The sequence below is a fragment of the Dromiciops gliroides genome, chromosome 5, assembly GCF_019393635.1.
Source record: "Dromiciops gliroides isolate mDroGli1 chromosome 5, mDroGli1.pri, whole genome shotgun sequence".
NCBI classification, from domain to species: Eukaryota; Metazoa; Chordata; class Mammalia; order Microbiotheria; family Microbiotheriidae; genus Dromiciops; species Dromiciops gliroides.
Genome location: NC_057865.1, coordinates 83,838,931 through 83,857,633, shown reverse-complemented (window position 1 = coordinate 83,857,633; position 18,703 = coordinate 83,838,931). Strand labels below are relative to the sequence as shown.

Below are 18,703 nucleotides of genomic sequence, written 5' to 3'. Positions count from 1 at the left end.
CAGCTGTGACCCCCAGGATTCTATCAACCAGTGCCCCGCTGCAGGATCTTTCCCCTCACTCTAATGGATGGAATTTCTCACCTTTATTGACTCATGGATCCCTTCTCAGAATAATATTTTTAAATATTTGTAGGAAATGCTACATTTCAGGTTAGTGAAAATAATTTTTTCCTTCAATCCAAGATCACAGATCTCTTATAATCCAGTCACAGAATCAGGCTAAGAACTTCAGCCTAAGCTCTCTGGAGGACCCTGTAAGATGATTTTAGCCTCTCATTCCTGCAGCCTTCTCATGCTGAAAAATCCTGCCTCCCTAACACCTGCTTTCCCTGATTGGAAATTTCTCTCAAAAACCCTATTTCAAGGAAAAGCCATGACAAGCCACATTTACTTCTTCATTCCTTCATGTCCTCTACTTGTGACCATCCAGACTTCCCTTTCAAATGTGACTCACTCCACCCTACCCTGGCCCCAAACCAGTAGAAATTTGCCTAACTATCATTCAATTCCTACTAAATGCTTTCCAAGGTGACAACAAGATAATCTGACAATCTACTCTGTGCTATTGGGCACTAATATCTGTTAAAGGTTTAATATCATTGCCTTTCCAAATAAGATATTGAAAATGTCTTCAGGACCAAGGGACTAAAAATAATGGTGGGAATTGCAAGCACTGTAAAAGAATGGTAAAGGAGGTGCTTTGTGGCAGTTAGATTTTTTCAAATACACTGAAACACACCACTTCTGCAGCTGTGTACCCTTTGTGGAGAGTAGCTAGATCACTGAGCTACAATGATTAACAACGACAATGAAGACAGTGACAATGATGGCAACATCCCATCTTTTTAGCTCTTTGAGGTTTACCTTACATATATTATCACTTACAACAACCCTGTGATGTAGGTACTATTATTAGCTCAATTTTATAAATGAGGAAACAGGTTCAGAGAGGTTAAATAGTTTTCCCAGGTACACACAACTAGTAAATGAATGGTGAGCTTTAAACAGAAGTTCACTACTTTGTTGTATGAAAAAGGTATCATTCCTGTACTCATTCTATTTACCTTCTCTGTGAGAGCTTTGTGTTCCTCTGTTAAATTTGACTTTTCTATTTGTTTCCTTTGTGGGTATTTACTTTTCTTGGCGTTTGGCTTTCCCAGTAGACATAAGGAGGGCATAAACCATTTTCTTCTTTAATTCTGACCTCTTCTATCCATTTCTCATGAGTTTTTTGGATGAGGAAAGCTAGGGAGATATAAGGTATATTAATACCTTTTGCCTGATGTGATATCTTTAAGTGACTCTACATTTGACGTAGTAGTTCTGCCTACAGATGGCACATTCCTGATAGTTTATCTATGGGGTACACCAAGCTTCCCATGGACAGCTAGATGGTGTAGTGGATAGAGTATCAGGCTTCGAGTCAGGAAGACTCCTCTTCCTGAATTCAAACCTGTTCTCAGACACTTTCTAGCTGTGTGACCCTTGGGCAAGTCACTTAACACTGTTTGCCTCAGTTTTCTAATATGTAAAATGAACAGGAGAAGAAAATGACAAATCACTCTAGTATCTTTGCCAAGAAAACCACAAAAGGGGTCACAAAGAGTTGGACACACCTGAAAAACAACTAAGGAACAACAACCTTCTAGTAAACTGAAGTCTAGAATCCACTGTGACACATGGTCATTTGGGGCACTGGTCTAAGGGTTTCAGTGGACACTCATTGCCCTTCGTTCACTGCTACTCTATACTTATTCTTGCATATGCTTGTAATAAATCTCATTTTACTCTATAATTGTACTCCTACATAAATCACTTCCTGCACTTAATTCATATCAGTGCACTGATTTGCTTATCTATTGGAACAACACCCTGCTCTCCTTCCATTACATACATAAATTTAAGTCTCAGGCTATTAAGGGGTTGGATGTAAATGCTCCATAGAAAAAAATGCTTTGGTCATCTCTACTACATTCCCACACTAATCTCAGTGATAGAAGAGAAAGAACAATCCAGTGCTGTTCCAGCAGATGTGACAATCTCGTCCCACCCTGGCCTAATGGTCAGGAGATATGGGCTTCTCAGTTGAAATCTAACATGAATACGCCACGAGGCCTGCCAACATTAAATAAACTCTCCTTTTCCATTCTGTTATCCTTTTGTTGGGTTACCATGGGAATTTGTATTTGTGGGAAAACTTAGAAGATATTTACTTTACACAGACACTGGTATTCTAGCAACTGAGTAATAAGCAGAGTAAGAGCTAGAGGAAAGGGTCAGTCAGTGTGGGGGAAATATTACTACAAAGTTGAGTTAGCCTCCTCCTAGTCTCCTCCTCTTTGTGTCTTATCAGTCATATTTTGCTCTCTTGAAGAGCCTTGTCTATTTTAAGGTAAGACTTAAAGCTCTACTGAATGCTGTAAAATTGATTTTTCCAGGAGCTACCCTCTATTTAGATCTAAAAGCATTTCCATTTGAGTGTTAAGAAAATTAAAGCAAATGGAGGGATCACTTATTGACAAATTAAAATAAAGGATCAAAATAAATGATTACTGAGTTTAAAGTACCATCCTTTTCAAAAGACCAGGTTTTCAACATATCTTAATAGAATAGGAAATAGCAAATGGAAACAGGAGGCAGATTTTCTAGCATTAAAGCAGTAACCTAAGTATCTTAATGTCAGTGTAATGTCCAGTTGAATTTTCATCATGAAATAAAGCTAATTTTAATTTGAACTCTTAAGCATCAACATTTTACTTGACAACTACAGGGCATAATCAGTGACCAACAAGAGGGCTTTCAGCTGTGCCTTTGCCACTGATGCTGAATGGCAATGCACTCACATAAATCTCTGGTCTGACAGCATGCCCCCAAGTGGTAAAGTAGCAATGAAGAGAAAAACCTGGTGCTGAGCAAAAACAACCCCTATAAAGAATACTAAACTATGTCCATAAAGTACATTCAGCAAATAGGCCAAGACACAGAGTATTGTCTACAAGAATTCCCCTGAGAGTTAGAGCTCCACATTTTCCTCACTCTGGCTCACACCAGCCATCAAAAAATGTCTATTTTTAAGCATGGTGTTGCAACACAGCACAATCACTTCTTTTTGCCTATTGCTCCTCTTTTCGATAATTTCTGTATTGCAATTACCCTTTTACAACACCAAAGAGGATGATACCAAAAAGTCTGTCTCCATCATCACCTAGGGGGAAACCTGGGGCTCTCAAGTCTGGAGTTCTTAACCTTTTTGTATAACGAACCCCTTTGTAGGCTGGTCAAACTGATGATTGACTCCTAAGAATGACACTGGAAAAAACTAACCTGAGATTACAAACGAAAAAATACTGAAATACTTACCAAGAAAAATTAAAAAACAACCCAAGTTCACAGATCCCAGATTAGAGGCCCCACTAATGGACATGTTCTGAAAGGGAAAGCTTTAGTTAAAGGTACATGATGAACACTGTAGATGAATGACCATGAGGCGAAGTTCATCATCATAAAGTTAGCCAGCGGGGGAAGAAATACTTTCTTGCTATAGCAAGTGTGGAGCACCTTTTCTTATGAAGGTGGATAAGAGTTGTATTCCCCCTTCCCTTTGACACCTGCTATCTGTGTGACTTTGAGAAAGTTACTGTGTTTCTCAGGTTTCACAGGTTTCTCATGAGTAAAAGCAGAAGGTTGGATGAGATGGCCTTTGATTTGCCTTTCACCTCTACATTCATCCTCCTAGGTGGCATGTTAGCAACAAGCCTACATTTGGATGGAGAAAAACTGGGTTCAGATATTGAATCTACTACTTGATAACCCATGTTACACTGAGGGAGTCTCAATACCCTTAATTTCCTCATCTATAAGAAGAAGAAGTTGAACAAGATAACCTCTGAAATCCCTTTCAGCTTTGATCCTATGAGTTGAATGATTTCATTTATTTCCAAGCACAATAAATCCTAATTCCTTTCATGAATTAGGATTCAAATGTAGATTTTGCCCTTTGTATATCTAGGCATATGAAAGAGCATCATTTTGAATATTACTACTTCCATATGTAGCTACCATAACATTTAATTTACCCATAATTCCCTAAGCTCCCAGTGCAAACTGTTCATGCATCTCTACACAGGTAACCCTGTAAACTATGACAAATGAAATTACTTTATATTATTGGCTCATTTATGCTCAGTGTAAAGCCATGATGAAAACTGGCTTTCACAACTTCTAATTACAAAAACATTGGCTACCTGAATCTTCTCCAGCTGAGAAGATTAGCATAGATCTTATATGCTGACAGCTTTGACCTTCACTCCAGCAAACACTTGTCAAAATGCCAAAAGTAATTACCTGGCTGTTTAGGAAGGAGTAATGGGGTGTATCTATCTACCTTTTCTTGTTACTGATCTAAAACATCTATGCGACTGTAGCCATTAGGCATCTGCTGCTCTTTGGCATGCAAAACCTCCCCCTCATTTCTTATTAATGTTTTAATACATATTAGCCATATAGCAACACTTCAGGCAGACACCTCACCTCTGGGCCAGAATGAACGCTCACTCTCTCATCTTCATAGCTAAATGACTCCTTGTCACATGATCACGGTGATAGCAAAGAAGGAACAGCACAACCTAGCAAGTACGACATCTGATCAAGAAAATATTAAACACAAAGTGCCTTGATTCCTTAAGAGCACAAAGATACAGGGAAGAGGTGGAGTTGGTAGGTTTGACCTGGTTGTTTATAAGTATATCTTTATATTACTCTCAAGGTTATCTTGTTGAAATGGGGAGGCCAAGGACCTGTCACCCAGGATCAACTAAAAGAAAAGTACCACCAGGTGAAGTCAGGAATTTAAATTCTCTAGTGATGCTCTTCTTTGCTTTGGTTCTGACACCCCAACATGATTCTAGCCTTTGGACCTCGAACCTTGGTGATTCAATACCACCCCCTACTTGAGACATTTCCTGTTCCCTCAAGCTGTAAGCACCTCCCCCTGAAATGGCCTTGTATATATTTTCCCTGACGCCGGGCACATCACTTCTGCTCTCTGAACTCTGAGAAAGTCTCTAAGAAAAAGATGCTTACAGAGAAGAGGCTGATTTCTATTAGCAAAGGGAGTTTTCTCAATCATGGTTCCCTACCTTAAAGTAAACACAGAGCTAGTCCCTACACCATTTGTATACATGTTATATTACCTGACAGTTATATTACCCGAAAAAAAGCTCCTTGAGGGAAGGAACAATTATACTGGTGTCTTTGTATCCCAAATTCTTTCTCTTGATAGTCACTCATTTTACGTTTTTATTCCATTTACATTCTACTGTATTATAGACATAGCAATATTTATGGGTTATTTGAAGCTCAAAATAGCAGTACTTTTTCATGAAAAGGAAGAGGGAAGATGTATTATGCAGTTTAAAAAAGGACTAGACTGGGAGTAAGGAGGTTGGGAATAGAATCCTAGATTTCCCATCAATTAGCTGTTTGATCTTAGACAAGTCACTTCATCTTACCTTCATTCTCCTTATCTGTAACCTATTTGGGTGATGTTTAGAGCAGGAATCTTTAATTTTTTTTTGTATGTGTCCTGGACCCCTTTGGCATTTTGTCAAAGTCCATGGACTACTTTAAAAAAACACTTTTAAGGGGCGGCTAGGTGGCGCAGTGGATAAAGCACCAGTCCTGGATTCAGGAGTACCTGAGTTCAAATCCGACCTCAGACACTTGACACTTACTAGCTGTGTGACCCTGGGCAAGTCACTTAACCCCCATTGCCCCGCAAAAAAAAACAACAAAAAACACTTTTAAATGTATATATATGATTACAAAATAAATAAATTATGCTGAAATAGTTTTTTTTAAAAAAGACCCTAGATTAAGAACCCCTCTTCTGGGGCAGCTAGATGGCGCAGTGGATAGAGCACTGGCCTTCGAGTCAGGAGTACCTGAGTTCAAATCCGGCCTCAGACACTTAACACTTACTAGCTGTGTGACCCTGGGCAAGTCACTTAACCCCAATTGCCTCACTAGAAAGAAAAAAAAAAGAACCCCTCTTCTGAGGGTTCTACTAATGGTAATTATAGTCTAGAAGTCCAATATTTCTTGGTCTACTGTGTCTTTCCACCCACACCCACACTCCCAACTACAAGCAAGACTGATTGTCTTAGAAGTATGTGGAAAGGAATGTATCAAACTCTGAATCAAATTAGATTCCTGAATTTCATCTTCAAGATAGAAAACTCCCACTCTTCCCACAAATGTTAACAGGTTGTGGCCAGAAGTAGACTGCAAGCTTTTCAGTGGCAAGGCCACATCTTGTGACTGAGGGTGGATGCTACAGACATGTTATTAAATCAAGCAAAAATGGAACATCTCAACCAATCTCCCTGCACGACATGTGTTCAGGCTTCACTGCCTCCCTCTGCAGAAATAGGTGGCAAGGGAGTTCACGTCATTTGAGGAAAACCCTAAGGTTGGATTTCTCCATGTTTCAAAAGCCTGGTATTTTACATTTGTGGATTTCTTTTTTTACCCTTTATTGTAGTCAATAAGAGACTTGAAGAAAGGAAAGGGAAAGGCCAAGGCACAACACCTTCAAATGGCATTTTCTTCTCAGGAAGAACTTTTTGCTCATCACCACCCTGATGCTTTCAAAGACTGCTGATTTCTCAGTCTGGAGACCGTGTACATTCCTTTTGATAGAGTACAAAGTAGATGTTGGTTTGCTTTTCACGCACTCCCCTTTCAAAACCTATAATCAATCAGTTCAGTCCAATAAAGAACAAAATGTACCATCCTTTCCAAAGGAATAATCAGCATAGAATTCTGACTAGCCAGTCACACGAGGAATCGATTTTTTTTCTTTCAAATTGCCCTTTTAGAGTTCCTCTTCACTTGTCAAGCTCCCCCTCCAAATACACCCAGTTGTAACAATAAATAACCACCCTATTCACTGAGAACAGAACTTCATTCATGCAGGATTCTGTGTTCCATTATGGCAACTCTTTCCTATCCATTCAAATTCTTTATAATCTCTCCTCCTCCCCCTTAAGCTTTCTTTGCTTCTTGTCATGTATTTTCTCCCCCAGTTTCTTGGCCAAGTGTCCAGAATGTCTAATGGATGTTTATGCTGGACTGGGTCAATTTTTCATGTCTTGTATAAGTGGACAATAGCGTGACTCAATAGTTTTTTTTCCCATTTCTGTTTTGGGCTGTCTCTCTGTCTCTCCCTCTCTGTGTCTCTCTGTCTCTCTGTCTCTCTCTCTCTCTCTCTCTCTCTCTCTGTCTCTCTCTCTTGGCAATGCTTTAGCCCTCAGGATGACTCCATTTATGGATCTACTTAGCAAAATGATGCATCCTAGCTGCATCCTAGTCAAGAGCACTGCAAAGCTTTGAGAGGTTTCACCAGTTCATATCAGCCTTAAATTGGGTGCCTAAAGGTTATATGCAATGCCTACATGTGAAGAACACTGATTGTCTTAAGATCTTGGGGATGAATGAATGTTTTTTACTGTTTGCTTTTTTTACCATAAAAGTATTTTATTAATTTCCAATTACATGTAGAGATAGTTTTCAACATTTGCTACTATTTGCTTTTTAAGCAATTTTCTTTACTACATGAAGAGTTAATTTGCAGGGCAGGTAGGACACCTTCTTCAGTCAAGGTAAAGGAGAGCTACAAGCAGCCTCTGAGATGCTATTATCCTTCCCATTTTGTGAAGAGGAGATCTGAATTCAGGTCTCCCTTCATGTGTAGCATTCCACCCACAACTTCAGGAATCACCTAGAAATTCCTTTGTTCACCATCACCACCACCACCACCCCTACCCACCCACCGCTGCTGCTGCCGCCGCCACCACAACAACTTCAACAACAATTTATCATCAATGGCCACAAGCTTCTTTCCTTGTCTATAATCATTTCAAGAGAATTTCAACATACAGTAAAAGGCTCCACACCTACGGGTGGAAAGATTTTCGATTCAAAGTGACTGGGTTCCAAAACCAGCTCCACCAGTTACTATCACAGTAAGCTTCACAGGCAGCTGTATGGTACGTTAGAAACAGCATTGGACCTGGAATCAAAAGGACCCGAGTTCAAATTCAGTCTCACACACTGCCTGTATGATCCTGGGATAGTCACTGAACCAATCTCTAATTGTCTCAGTTTCCTCAGCTGTAAAATTGGGATAATTTTGGCACCTACTTCACAAAACTGTAATCAGGATCAAAGGAGATATTCAGAAAAGGCTTTAGCACAAGGCCTGGCACAGAGAAAGGACCATATAAAGGGTTATCAGTTTACATCTCCTGGTTTTAACTTCCTTAGCAGTAAAATGAAAGCATTGAACTAGATATCTAAGTTTCCTTTTTTGATTCTCTGATTATATAGGGAAGTTATCCTAAGTGTCCTAACTCACACATGTAGTGACTTTTAGGCATCTTATAAATATTTTTTCTGGGGGGAAAGGGGAGTGGGAAAAGGGCAATTATTATATTAAAAAGCTAACATCTTCATTCAGGGATAGGTAGTTGATACAGTCAGTGGATAGGGCACTGGCCCTAGGGTCAGGAGGATCTGAGTTCAGATCTGACCAAGACACTTGACACTTACTAGCTGTGTGACCCTGGGTAAGTCACTTAACCCCAATTGCCTCAAGCATCAGTCATTCTGATATATATCTTGACTCTGCACCTAGATGGCTCTGTAGAAGAGAGTGAGGCTGGTGACTTTGCACAACCCTCCTTCACTTGAAACCAATTCACTGCAAGTCATGACATCACCTCCCAATGCCATCATCCTCTTCTAGAATGAAGGACAAACAACAATAACAACAACACTTTATACTGTTAGAACCTTCCATTTAAATGATCTTAGCTTCAAAGCTAGGAGGAAATGATTTATTATCAAAGTGAGGAAGAGGCCATAGGGAGGTATCCGGTCCATGGTTCTCTTGACATATGTAGAAATTCTGAAGAGCATAGAGACTTTTCTAACACATCAAGCTGAGGTTCTCTAGTGATGATGCTAAAGAAGTCCCAAAGGGAGAATCTCAGAAATGGAATAAGCCGGCCTCTAACCTCTCTGAACAGATTAAAAAAAAGACTATGAAAAGCTGCCTTCTACCTGGGAAGGCTTGTGACTTCTGTCTCATTGGGGCACATTCTTTGTCAACAAGAGAGTGGCAAACCAGGGAGTGTAAGAGGCTCCTACTGGAAAAGGACTGGCTGGATTACAAGATAAAATCTGGAAAGATGAGTGCAGAACCATGGGCTCTATCACCTGCTGGACAGTTAGCAAATGAACTTAACAAGTCAGCTAAGCGCTGAAAATGCAAGACATGGAAGTCAAGTTCTGTATTCAGCCTGATGTCAAGAGGGGAGGGCAGCAAGATTTGAAGGAGCAGGATTGTTTCAGGGGTGGGGGGGGGACAACAGGTGCCTGCTATTTGTGCTACAACAAAGAGAACTGGGGGACAGGGAAGGTGCCTAAGGCACACTGCTAGGCTCTATGCTAAGTATCTTACAAATATTATCAGCTGATCGTCACAACAACTCTAGGAATTAGATGATGTTATTATCCCCATTTTAGGAATGTGAAAAATGAGGCAGATAGTGGTTAAGGGACCTGCCCAGGGTCACACAGTTAGTATGTGTCTAAGAGTGGATTTGAACTTAGGTCTTCCTGATTCCATGTCTGAGCCACCTAGCTGCCATTACAGGTATCCTAACACGTGCAGTTTTTAATGTATATCATACACAAGCATATATGTGGATGTAATATATAACATGGTGTGGGGGATTGCATATAGTTCTAAAATAGGACTAATTGCATTTATGCAGAAAGGAAGAATGTTAGAGCCCATCAGTTTGTTATTTGTACCTTAAAATAACATTAAAATGAAGAGGGAGTCCCACATATATCAATTTCAGTTCTGTTCAATTTGACAAGATGCCTTGACAACAGAGATTAAAAGCTATCTCTGCCATTAATACTAAATGCATATGCAATACAGTAAATGATTCTTTGTGCTATTAAGTGATATCCATTTATTCTTTAATATTCTCTAATACCTTATGCTCAAACCCAAGGTCATAAATTAGGCAGAATGCCTTGACAAGAATTGTTTGGTATAACTAAGAGATTCTGTTTCATAATAAAATACTGCATTTGTCATTCAAGATAAATACTAAATGATATTTGAAGAGAGTTTATATGGTATTAAACATATGGTTAGTCTTAGAGGTTTTGTGCCATTTTATACGAAATTAGCAAAAAAAAATTACACTTTTAATGCCACAGCTAGAGTACTAGTCTCCCTTCATTACCAATAACAAAAGATATCCCCAGCATAGGGCCCATTAAGCCCCTTGGGGTGATCCAACTGTAAACATTTCAGGAGGATTTAAGACAGCTTAAACATAGGGGAAAAGCATAATCTCAGAAGTAATTTCTATATAAGGGTCTATTAATTTTTTAAATAACCCTGATAACATTTACAGACAATACCACCACATTTCACCTAAAGTGTGCCTGTCCTGTTGATAACCTACACAATGGTTAAGGTGCAGCTACCCTACCTGAAGCTTTACCTAGTCTTCTGAGGCTGAAAAGAACAGTTCTTTCTAGCTTAATTTACTTCCTTACCAACAGAGTGATGAAGTCTGCCTCCCATTGGGATAACCCACCATTTAATGAAAGGCACATTGTTTTCTTTCATGTTGTCAAAAACTGTCCCTAAAGAGATTCTGTACTGGTCTAGTAAGATAGTATTCTATCTTTATAGTTGGAAGATTAAATCCTTTAATTCAACAAGCATTTAGTAAAGATCAACTATGTGCAGGGCACTGTGCAAGATGCTGGGGGATACAATGATTAAAAAAAGTCCCCTTCCTTTTTGGGGATGGGGGGGTGGGAGGACACAGAACATAACACAAATATGTAAATTTCAGGTAAAATATGTGCAAAAGAGAGATATAGACGTATAGCAAAGACTAAGGAAAACTTTGAAGTCGGAGAGATCAACTGAGGGGATTAAGGGAAGGCTTCATTGAGAAGATGGTATCTGAACTGATCCTTGAAAGAAAAGAAAATTTATGAAAGGTGACATTGAGGAAGGATTGTGCTCCAGGCATAAAGTGAGATCTGGGTGAATACCAGAGGAGGTGGAAGGTTACATTGGAGGCCCAGTTAACATTTGTTGAGAGGATCAAATGAGCTAGTATTTGCAAAGCACTCACTTAGCATGGTGCCTGGCACATAGTATGTGCTATAGAAATGTTACTGCTGTTATTCGTCAAGATTACCTGGGACACAGGGCATGACAGGCAATAACATAAAGGAAGTAAGGAAAGGTAGACTGTGGTCACATTATAGATGGCTTTTTACTATATTTTGAAGATAACAGGAAATCACTGAAGGTTTTTAAGTAGGGGAATAATATGAACAGACGTTGCATAATGAAGTGAGACACTATGATGCAGCAGTAGCAATGTGGAATTTGAAGTGTAAAGATCAGAGTTCAAATCCTAGCTCTGGGGCAGGTAGGTGGTGTAGTGGATAAAGCACTGGCCCTAGATTCAGGAGGACCTGAGTTCAAATCTAGTTTCAGACATTGGACACTTATTAGCTCTGTGACCCTGGACAAGTCACTTAACCCCAATTGCCTCACCAAAAAAAAAAAAAAATCCTACCTCTGCCCTTTTATTACCTTAGTGACCTTAAGCTTTTTTTCTCTTAGCCTCTGTAGGCCTAATTTCCTCATGATGGAATAATGGATAGTAAGAACAAGGGATAGGAGGAGATTGGGAACTAGCCTCACTGGGTTCAAGTCTTGTCTCTGAAACATACTGTCTGCGTGACCTTGGCAGAAGGCTTGTTCTATCAGTGCCCCAGGTGACTTTTTTTTTTATGTATGAGGTATTTTATTTTTTCCATTACATGTAAAGATAGTTCTCAACTTTTGTTTATACATGCTTTACAATTTCAGATTTTTCTCCCTCCCACCCCTCCCTGCTCCCTCCCCTAGACAGCAGGTAATCTGATATAGGTTATATCTATATATCTCTATACATATACATATATATATATATACACACACATATATATACACATAATAACATTAATCCTATTTCTGCATTAATCCTGTTATAAGAGAAAGACTCAGAGCAGTGATGCAAAACCTCAAAATAGAAAGAAAAAAAAAACCAACAGCACCCAAAACAAAAGAAATAATATGGTTCAATCAGCATCTATACTCCACAGTTCTTTCTTTCTTTTTTTTTCTTGGATTTGGAGATCCTCTTCTATCATGAGTTCCCTGGAACTCTTCCGTACCATTGCATTGGTGAGAAGAATATAGTCCATCACAGTAGGTCAACACTCAATGTTGATGATACTGTGTACAATGTTCTTCTGGTTCTGCTCATCTCACCCATCATCAGCTCACTCAAGACCCTCCAGGTTTCTCTGAACTCTTCCTGCTCATCATTTCTTACAGCACAATAGTATTCCATTGTATTCATATACCACAACTTGTCCAGCCATTCCCCAATTGATGGGCACCCCCTCAACTTCCAATTCCTTGCTACCACGTAAAGAGCAGCTATAAACATTTTTGTACATGTGGGTCCCTTTCCCCCTTCCATGATTTCTTTGGGCAAAAGACCTAAAAGTGTAATTGCTGGGTCAAAGGGTATGCACAGCTTTATCGCCCTTTGGGCATAATTCCAAATTGCTCTCCAGAATGGTTGGATCAGCTCACAGCTCCACCAACAATGCATTAGTGTTCCAATTTTCCCACAGCCTCTCCAACATTTATTATCTTCCTTTTTTGTCATTTTAGCCAATCTGATAGATGTCAGGTGGTACCTCAGAGTTGTTTTAATTTGCATCTCTCTAATCATTAGAGATTTAGAGCATTTTTTCATATGGGAATAGATAGCTTTGGTTTCTTCATCAGAAAACTGCCTGTTCATATCCTTTGACCATTTCTCAATTGGGGAATGACTTGGATTCTTATAAATTTGATTTAATTCCCTATATATTTTAGAGATGAGGCCTTTATCAGAAGCACTGGCCTCAAAAATTGTTTCCCAGCTTTCTGCCTCCCTTCCAATTTTGGATGCATTGCTTCTGTTTGTACAAAAATTTTTTAATTTAATATAATCAAAATCATCCATTTTGCATTTTATAATATACTCTATCTCTTGTTTGGTCAAAAACTGTTTTCCTTTCCAAAGATCTGATAGGTACACTATTCCTTTCTCTCCTAATTTACCTATGGTATCACCTCTTATGTCTAAATCATGTATCCATTTTGACCTTATTTTAGTATAAGGTGTAAGATGTTGGTCTATGCCTAATTTCTGCCATACTATCTTCCAGTTTTCCCAGCAGTTTTTGTCAAATACTGAGTTCCTATTCCAGAAGCTGGAGTCTTTGGGTTTATCAAAGACTACATTACTAGTGTCATTTACTACTGCATTTCCTGAGCCTAGCCTATTCCATTGATCTACCACTCTATTTTTTAGCCAGTACCAGATAGTTTTGATGACTGCCGCTTTATAGTAAAGCTCCAGGTTTGGTACCGCTAACCCACCTTCCTGTGAATTTTTTTTCATTATTTTCCTGGATATTCTTGATTTTTTGTTTTTCCAGATCAATTTTGTTATTATTTTTTCTAGCTGTATAAAATAATTTTAGGTAGTCTGATTGGTATGGCACTGAATAAGTAAATTAATTTAGGCAGTATTGTCATTTTTACTATATTAGCTCTGCCTATCCATGAGCAATTGATATCTTTCCAATTATTTAGATCTGATTTGATTTGTGTGAAGAGTGTTTGGTAGTTGTGTTCATAGAGTTCCCCAGGTGACTTTAAGCTGTAAATTGAGGCGTAGGTGCTCATCTGAATGAGTAGAGGGACTTTTCTCATGGGTTTCTGCCATCACTAAATCTATGAGCCTAAGATTATATTGGGCAGCCACGCATCACAATGGATAGAGTGACAGGCCTACAGTCAGGAAGATTCCTCTTCCTTGTTCAAATCTGGCCTCAGATATTATGTGTGTGCCCCCTGGACAAGTCACTTACCCCTGTTTGCCTCAGTTTCCTCATCTGTAAAATGAGCTGGAGAAAGAAATGACAAACCACTCTAGAATCTGTGCCAAGAAAACTCCCAAAGGGGTCACAAAGAATTGGACTGGAATGAAGAGAATAGCAATGGCAAGATGACATTGACATCTCAGTACAGAATGGAGTAGAGAAGCAATAGACTGGAGGCAATGAAACTGATTTGGAAGCTATTGGGATCGGGGACCTTCTGAACTAGGATGGTAGCAGCATGAATAGGTAGAAGAGAACAGATTCAAAGGATGTTTGGGGATAGATGGACTTGGTTAATCATTTGATGAGAGTAAGGAAAAAAGAAGAATCAAAGATGATTTGGTGTCTGGGAGGAAAGTAGCATTATCCAAAAAAATGAGGCTGAGAGATTGTTATAATTCATTACTGTAGAGCACAAGGAACCTTTGTGTTTACATGATATTTAGTATAACAATCTATGTTAGAACACTCACAATATTAAAATACATTTAATTAAATTTCTTAAAACAAGAATTAAATTAATAAATTGTATTTCTTAATTTAAGAAATCTATAAATGCATTTTATATCAATTATTCTAACTTCGCACATACCAAAAATACCAAAACAAAAACAAAATCAAGCACACATACTGGTGACATCAATGAATAATAATGGACTAATAAAGCAGCTCATTAGAAAGCTACTGATATGAGGTTTAAACATCATACATGTTTGATATCATTCTTTCTTGGTTCTAGGGCTTCAATATCTCATCTTAAATGACTCTACAGTGAAATAAAACTCAGAAAAAAAATTTGATAATGGATGCAGAATCAAAACAAAAGAAAAACTATTTCATGTTTGTCTTTAAGGAAAGAGGAAGGGAAGGAAGGGGAAGGGAATAAACAATTATTTGGTGCCTATTATGTGTGAGGCCTGTGTAAATGTTTTACAAATATGTCATCTCATTTGATCCTCCTAACAATCATGAAAAGGGTCTGAGGCTGTATTTGTACTCAGATCTTCCTGACTTCAGTGCCAGGGCTCCAGATACTGGAATGCCTTGACTTTAAGTATTCTAAATCCAAAGCTGGGGCAGTTAGGTGATGCAGTGGATAAAATGCCAGGCCTGGAGTCAGGAGTCAGGAAGACTCATCTTCATAAATTCAAATCCAGCCTCAGACACTTACTAGCTGTGTGACCCTGGGTAAGTCACTGAACCTTATTTGCCTCTGTTTCCTCATATCGAAGATGATCTGGAAAAGGAAATGGCAAACCACTCCAGTATCTTTGCAAGAAAACCCCAAATGGGTCACGAAGAGTTGGACATGACTGAAAAATGACTGAATGGCAATGACAACACAATCCAAAGCTAAATTCCCAGGACTCTGGTGAATTATCCCTTTGTAAACAATTGGGATACATTTCTGAAATCAGCACATTGCTATTTCTGTTCCTTGGTTGTTGCTTTTTAAACTACAGTAACAACAGACAATTCATGGATGATGACTGAAGCTGTATGATGGATGACGAAAAATGAAAGAATTCAGACCAGTAGTATTTTCAAATAACAAACACAAGTAGTCAATGCAGATCTCCTCTCAGGGGCAGAGAGGTTTTCAGGAATGGTTTATTTCCTTATTTTAAGCTGTATTGCTTTAACATTATATACCAGATATCATGCCATATTATGCATCCCCTGACTAACACATGACTTGAAACATCAGCAGTGATGGTTTTCTTCACTGAGAGATTGCTGTCTGAAATCTAACTTGAATAATAGCTATAAAATTATTTGACTAAGGGTGTGTGTAAGAGAGGGAATTGTATCTTACCAACCTAAATTTCCTGAATCATCATTTCCTGTTTCAAAAATCACTATGATCAGAGGATGGGAATTCCTCAGAGCAAAGAGGGACATCTCTAAAAGACTAAAATTTCAGTGGCCATCACAGCACCTTAAAACAATGTTTTAACCATTTGTAAAGATTCATTACTACATTAGGTTGCATCTGTTAACTGAATTTGACTGTCTGACCTCAGATTTTTAGCATGAAAATAGAGCAAGGCCTTCATTATTTAGCTAGGATCCAAGAGAACAAAACCCTCATTTAATGCCACTAGACCTCAGCCGTCAAATATTTAGTTATGCATACGATATTCTACTTACTAAGGCAGGAAAGAGGAATAATATATTTTGTAAAGATTTTCAACAATGAGAGTTGAAACAAAAAGGCATGTTTAATTAAAAATTAATATGGAACCCAAATTAAACTCAATACACTATTCCCTAAAAAATCCACTAATAATAATAATAATATTTATATATCTTCAATGAGGAAGCAGTGTCTATACAAAGGCAAACCCAAGTCACATCAGAGAGTAAATAAGATTCCACACTTAAGTGGACCACAACAATGGTCCCCTCTCTGTGGTTCATCCAGTGAAACCATTTACTTATGGATACTGACTGTGTTTATCTTAAGTCTTGCAGATCATAGAACATGCCTATATAATAGATGGATAAAAGAAAGCCGCTTTTTCTTCCTGTCTTGTCCAGAACAAATGGTCTCAACATAAGTCCACATTCATTCTTTAACACCAGGGTTACCAAGGATGCCAAATCCTTGCTCTTAAAAAGCTTGTCTTTTCTCCCTCAGACAGAACAGCTCTGTGGTCTTTTCTCTCCTATCTGAGGCCATGTCCACATTTTTCTGTTTAATCCAGTCCCTCTGCAAACAATGAAGTCTCCGGCAGTTTTAATTGACTCTGGGATGTTACACTTCAATTTGCCCTCAGTGCCACTAACCCTTCAACTGTCTCCTTCATTAAATGTCAATCTGCCCAAGCAAAGTGTGCCTTTTCTATGGGGCCTGGTTTTATGGCTCACCAACCACTCTCTCCACTGGTGCATGGATTTGTATGTGCATCAAAATGGTCTTACCTGCTGCCTTTGCAACATCTGCAGTTGTCATATTTTGGAAACTGGAGCTCACTTTGAAGGTCACCGCTGGTCCCAGCACACTGGAAGAGATCATTTAAAAACAAAAAAGTTCATCGCTGAGCCCTCTAAATAAAATGTTCCTTTCCTATGAAAGCCAGATGAAAAACATTGACATATCAAGTGGAAAGTGTCCAGGGCCACTGCTAGACCCCCAATTTGACCTCCCCTGGGTTTTTTATTTCATAGGCAGCATTATTCTTTGGTCTCCTCTTCATGTAATTCAATCGATATGCTTTCCTTTTACAAAGCACATGCTTCAGTGCTCTTATCTTTAAAAAAATATTCAAATCAACCCCAGTAACCCAATAATAACAAGCAAATGTTCATGTGAGATTGAGGGGGAAATTGTCACAGAAACAGATTTCAGTCTCTAAATTCCCAAGGGATTATGATAAACAATTGGACCCTTAACAAAACAAAACAAAATAACAAAAAAGAAAATTTACCAGAAGCCATTAGGACTTCTGCACAATGTGAAGAGAATGAACAAGAAGAATGAATGCCCGGCAGGAATGACCAAATTGGTATGAATTCCCTAAACATCATGTTGAACACTGACTTCTCTAGGTCATTTAATGTCAAGATCCCACATACTTTAGAAACAAATATAGGAGAATGCTATGTTATCCTAAATCTGAGACCACTAGGGATTCACGACCAGTCTTTAATGAAAAATAGACCAGGGCTAAAGGACCTGAACCTTCACTATTAAGAGGGTTATTTAGTTTCACTGGTTGAAAATGTACGGATTCTGGGGGCAGCTAGGTGGCGCAGTGGATAAAGTGTTGGCCCTGGATTCAGGAGGACCGGAGTTCAAATCTAGCCCCAGACATTTGACAGTAGCTGTGTGACCCTGGGCAAGTCATTTAACCCTCATTGCCCCACAAATTAAAAAAAAAAGAAATCTGAAAACATACAGATTCCTAGTTTTATAGATTAACTCCTGATGGAGAAATATGTCTGTGATCAGTCAAAGAACTGAGCAATCCCATAGAGAAAACCTCTTATAGGACAATTTTAGCTCAGTCACCATTGCCATGCTCCTCTCTCATCAAAAATTCCTATCAATAGCATTATGCACTGTGATCATTTGCCATATAGCCCTGTCAGCAATAATAAGATTTCAGAGAAATAAAGGGCAGTTCCCCAAAGAGGAAGGCAGCAAAGAACAATTTCAATCCTCAATGAGTTTACAATCCAATGAGAGAGATGACATGCAAGCAAATATACATGAAGCCAGCTGAATGGTGAATAAATAGGAAACATGTTTTTTCTACTAAAATAATAGAATCTTAGAGAAAGAGAGGACCTCAGTATAATTTATGCCAAATTCCAATCCAAAGCATCATTCTGGACAAACTTGAACACCTCAATTCTAAGACTGCTTCTTTGTTTCCTATGATTTAGTAAAACAGAATTAAAGCTGGAATGGGTTTTGAGGCCATACGTTTCAATCCTCTCATTTTAAAAATGAAGAAACTGAGGTCAGGCTAGAGAGGTTAAGTGACTTGCCCAAGATAACTCAGATGGCAATGAAAGTGGAATTTGACCACAGGACCTCTGACTCCAGAACTAATTTTCCTATTGTATCATTTGATGCCACTTCCTTAGAGCA

The 18,703-nt window shown here is 38.7% G+C and overlaps 1 protein-coding gene across 1 annotated transcript in view; it reads right to left on the bottom strand.

The window, feature by feature from the left end:
* Positions 1-18,703, bottom strand: part of PTPRN2 (protein tyrosine phosphatase receptor type N2) — a 1,559,908-nt gene that overhangs the window by 759,981 nt on the left and 781,224 nt on the right. The window contains exon 11 of the mRNA XM_043965830.1: positions 17,029-17,108. Coding sequence (XP_043821765.1) covers positions 17,029-17,108 — 80 coding nt within the window. The remainder of the gene's footprint in view (positions 1-17,028; positions 17,109-18,703) is intronic.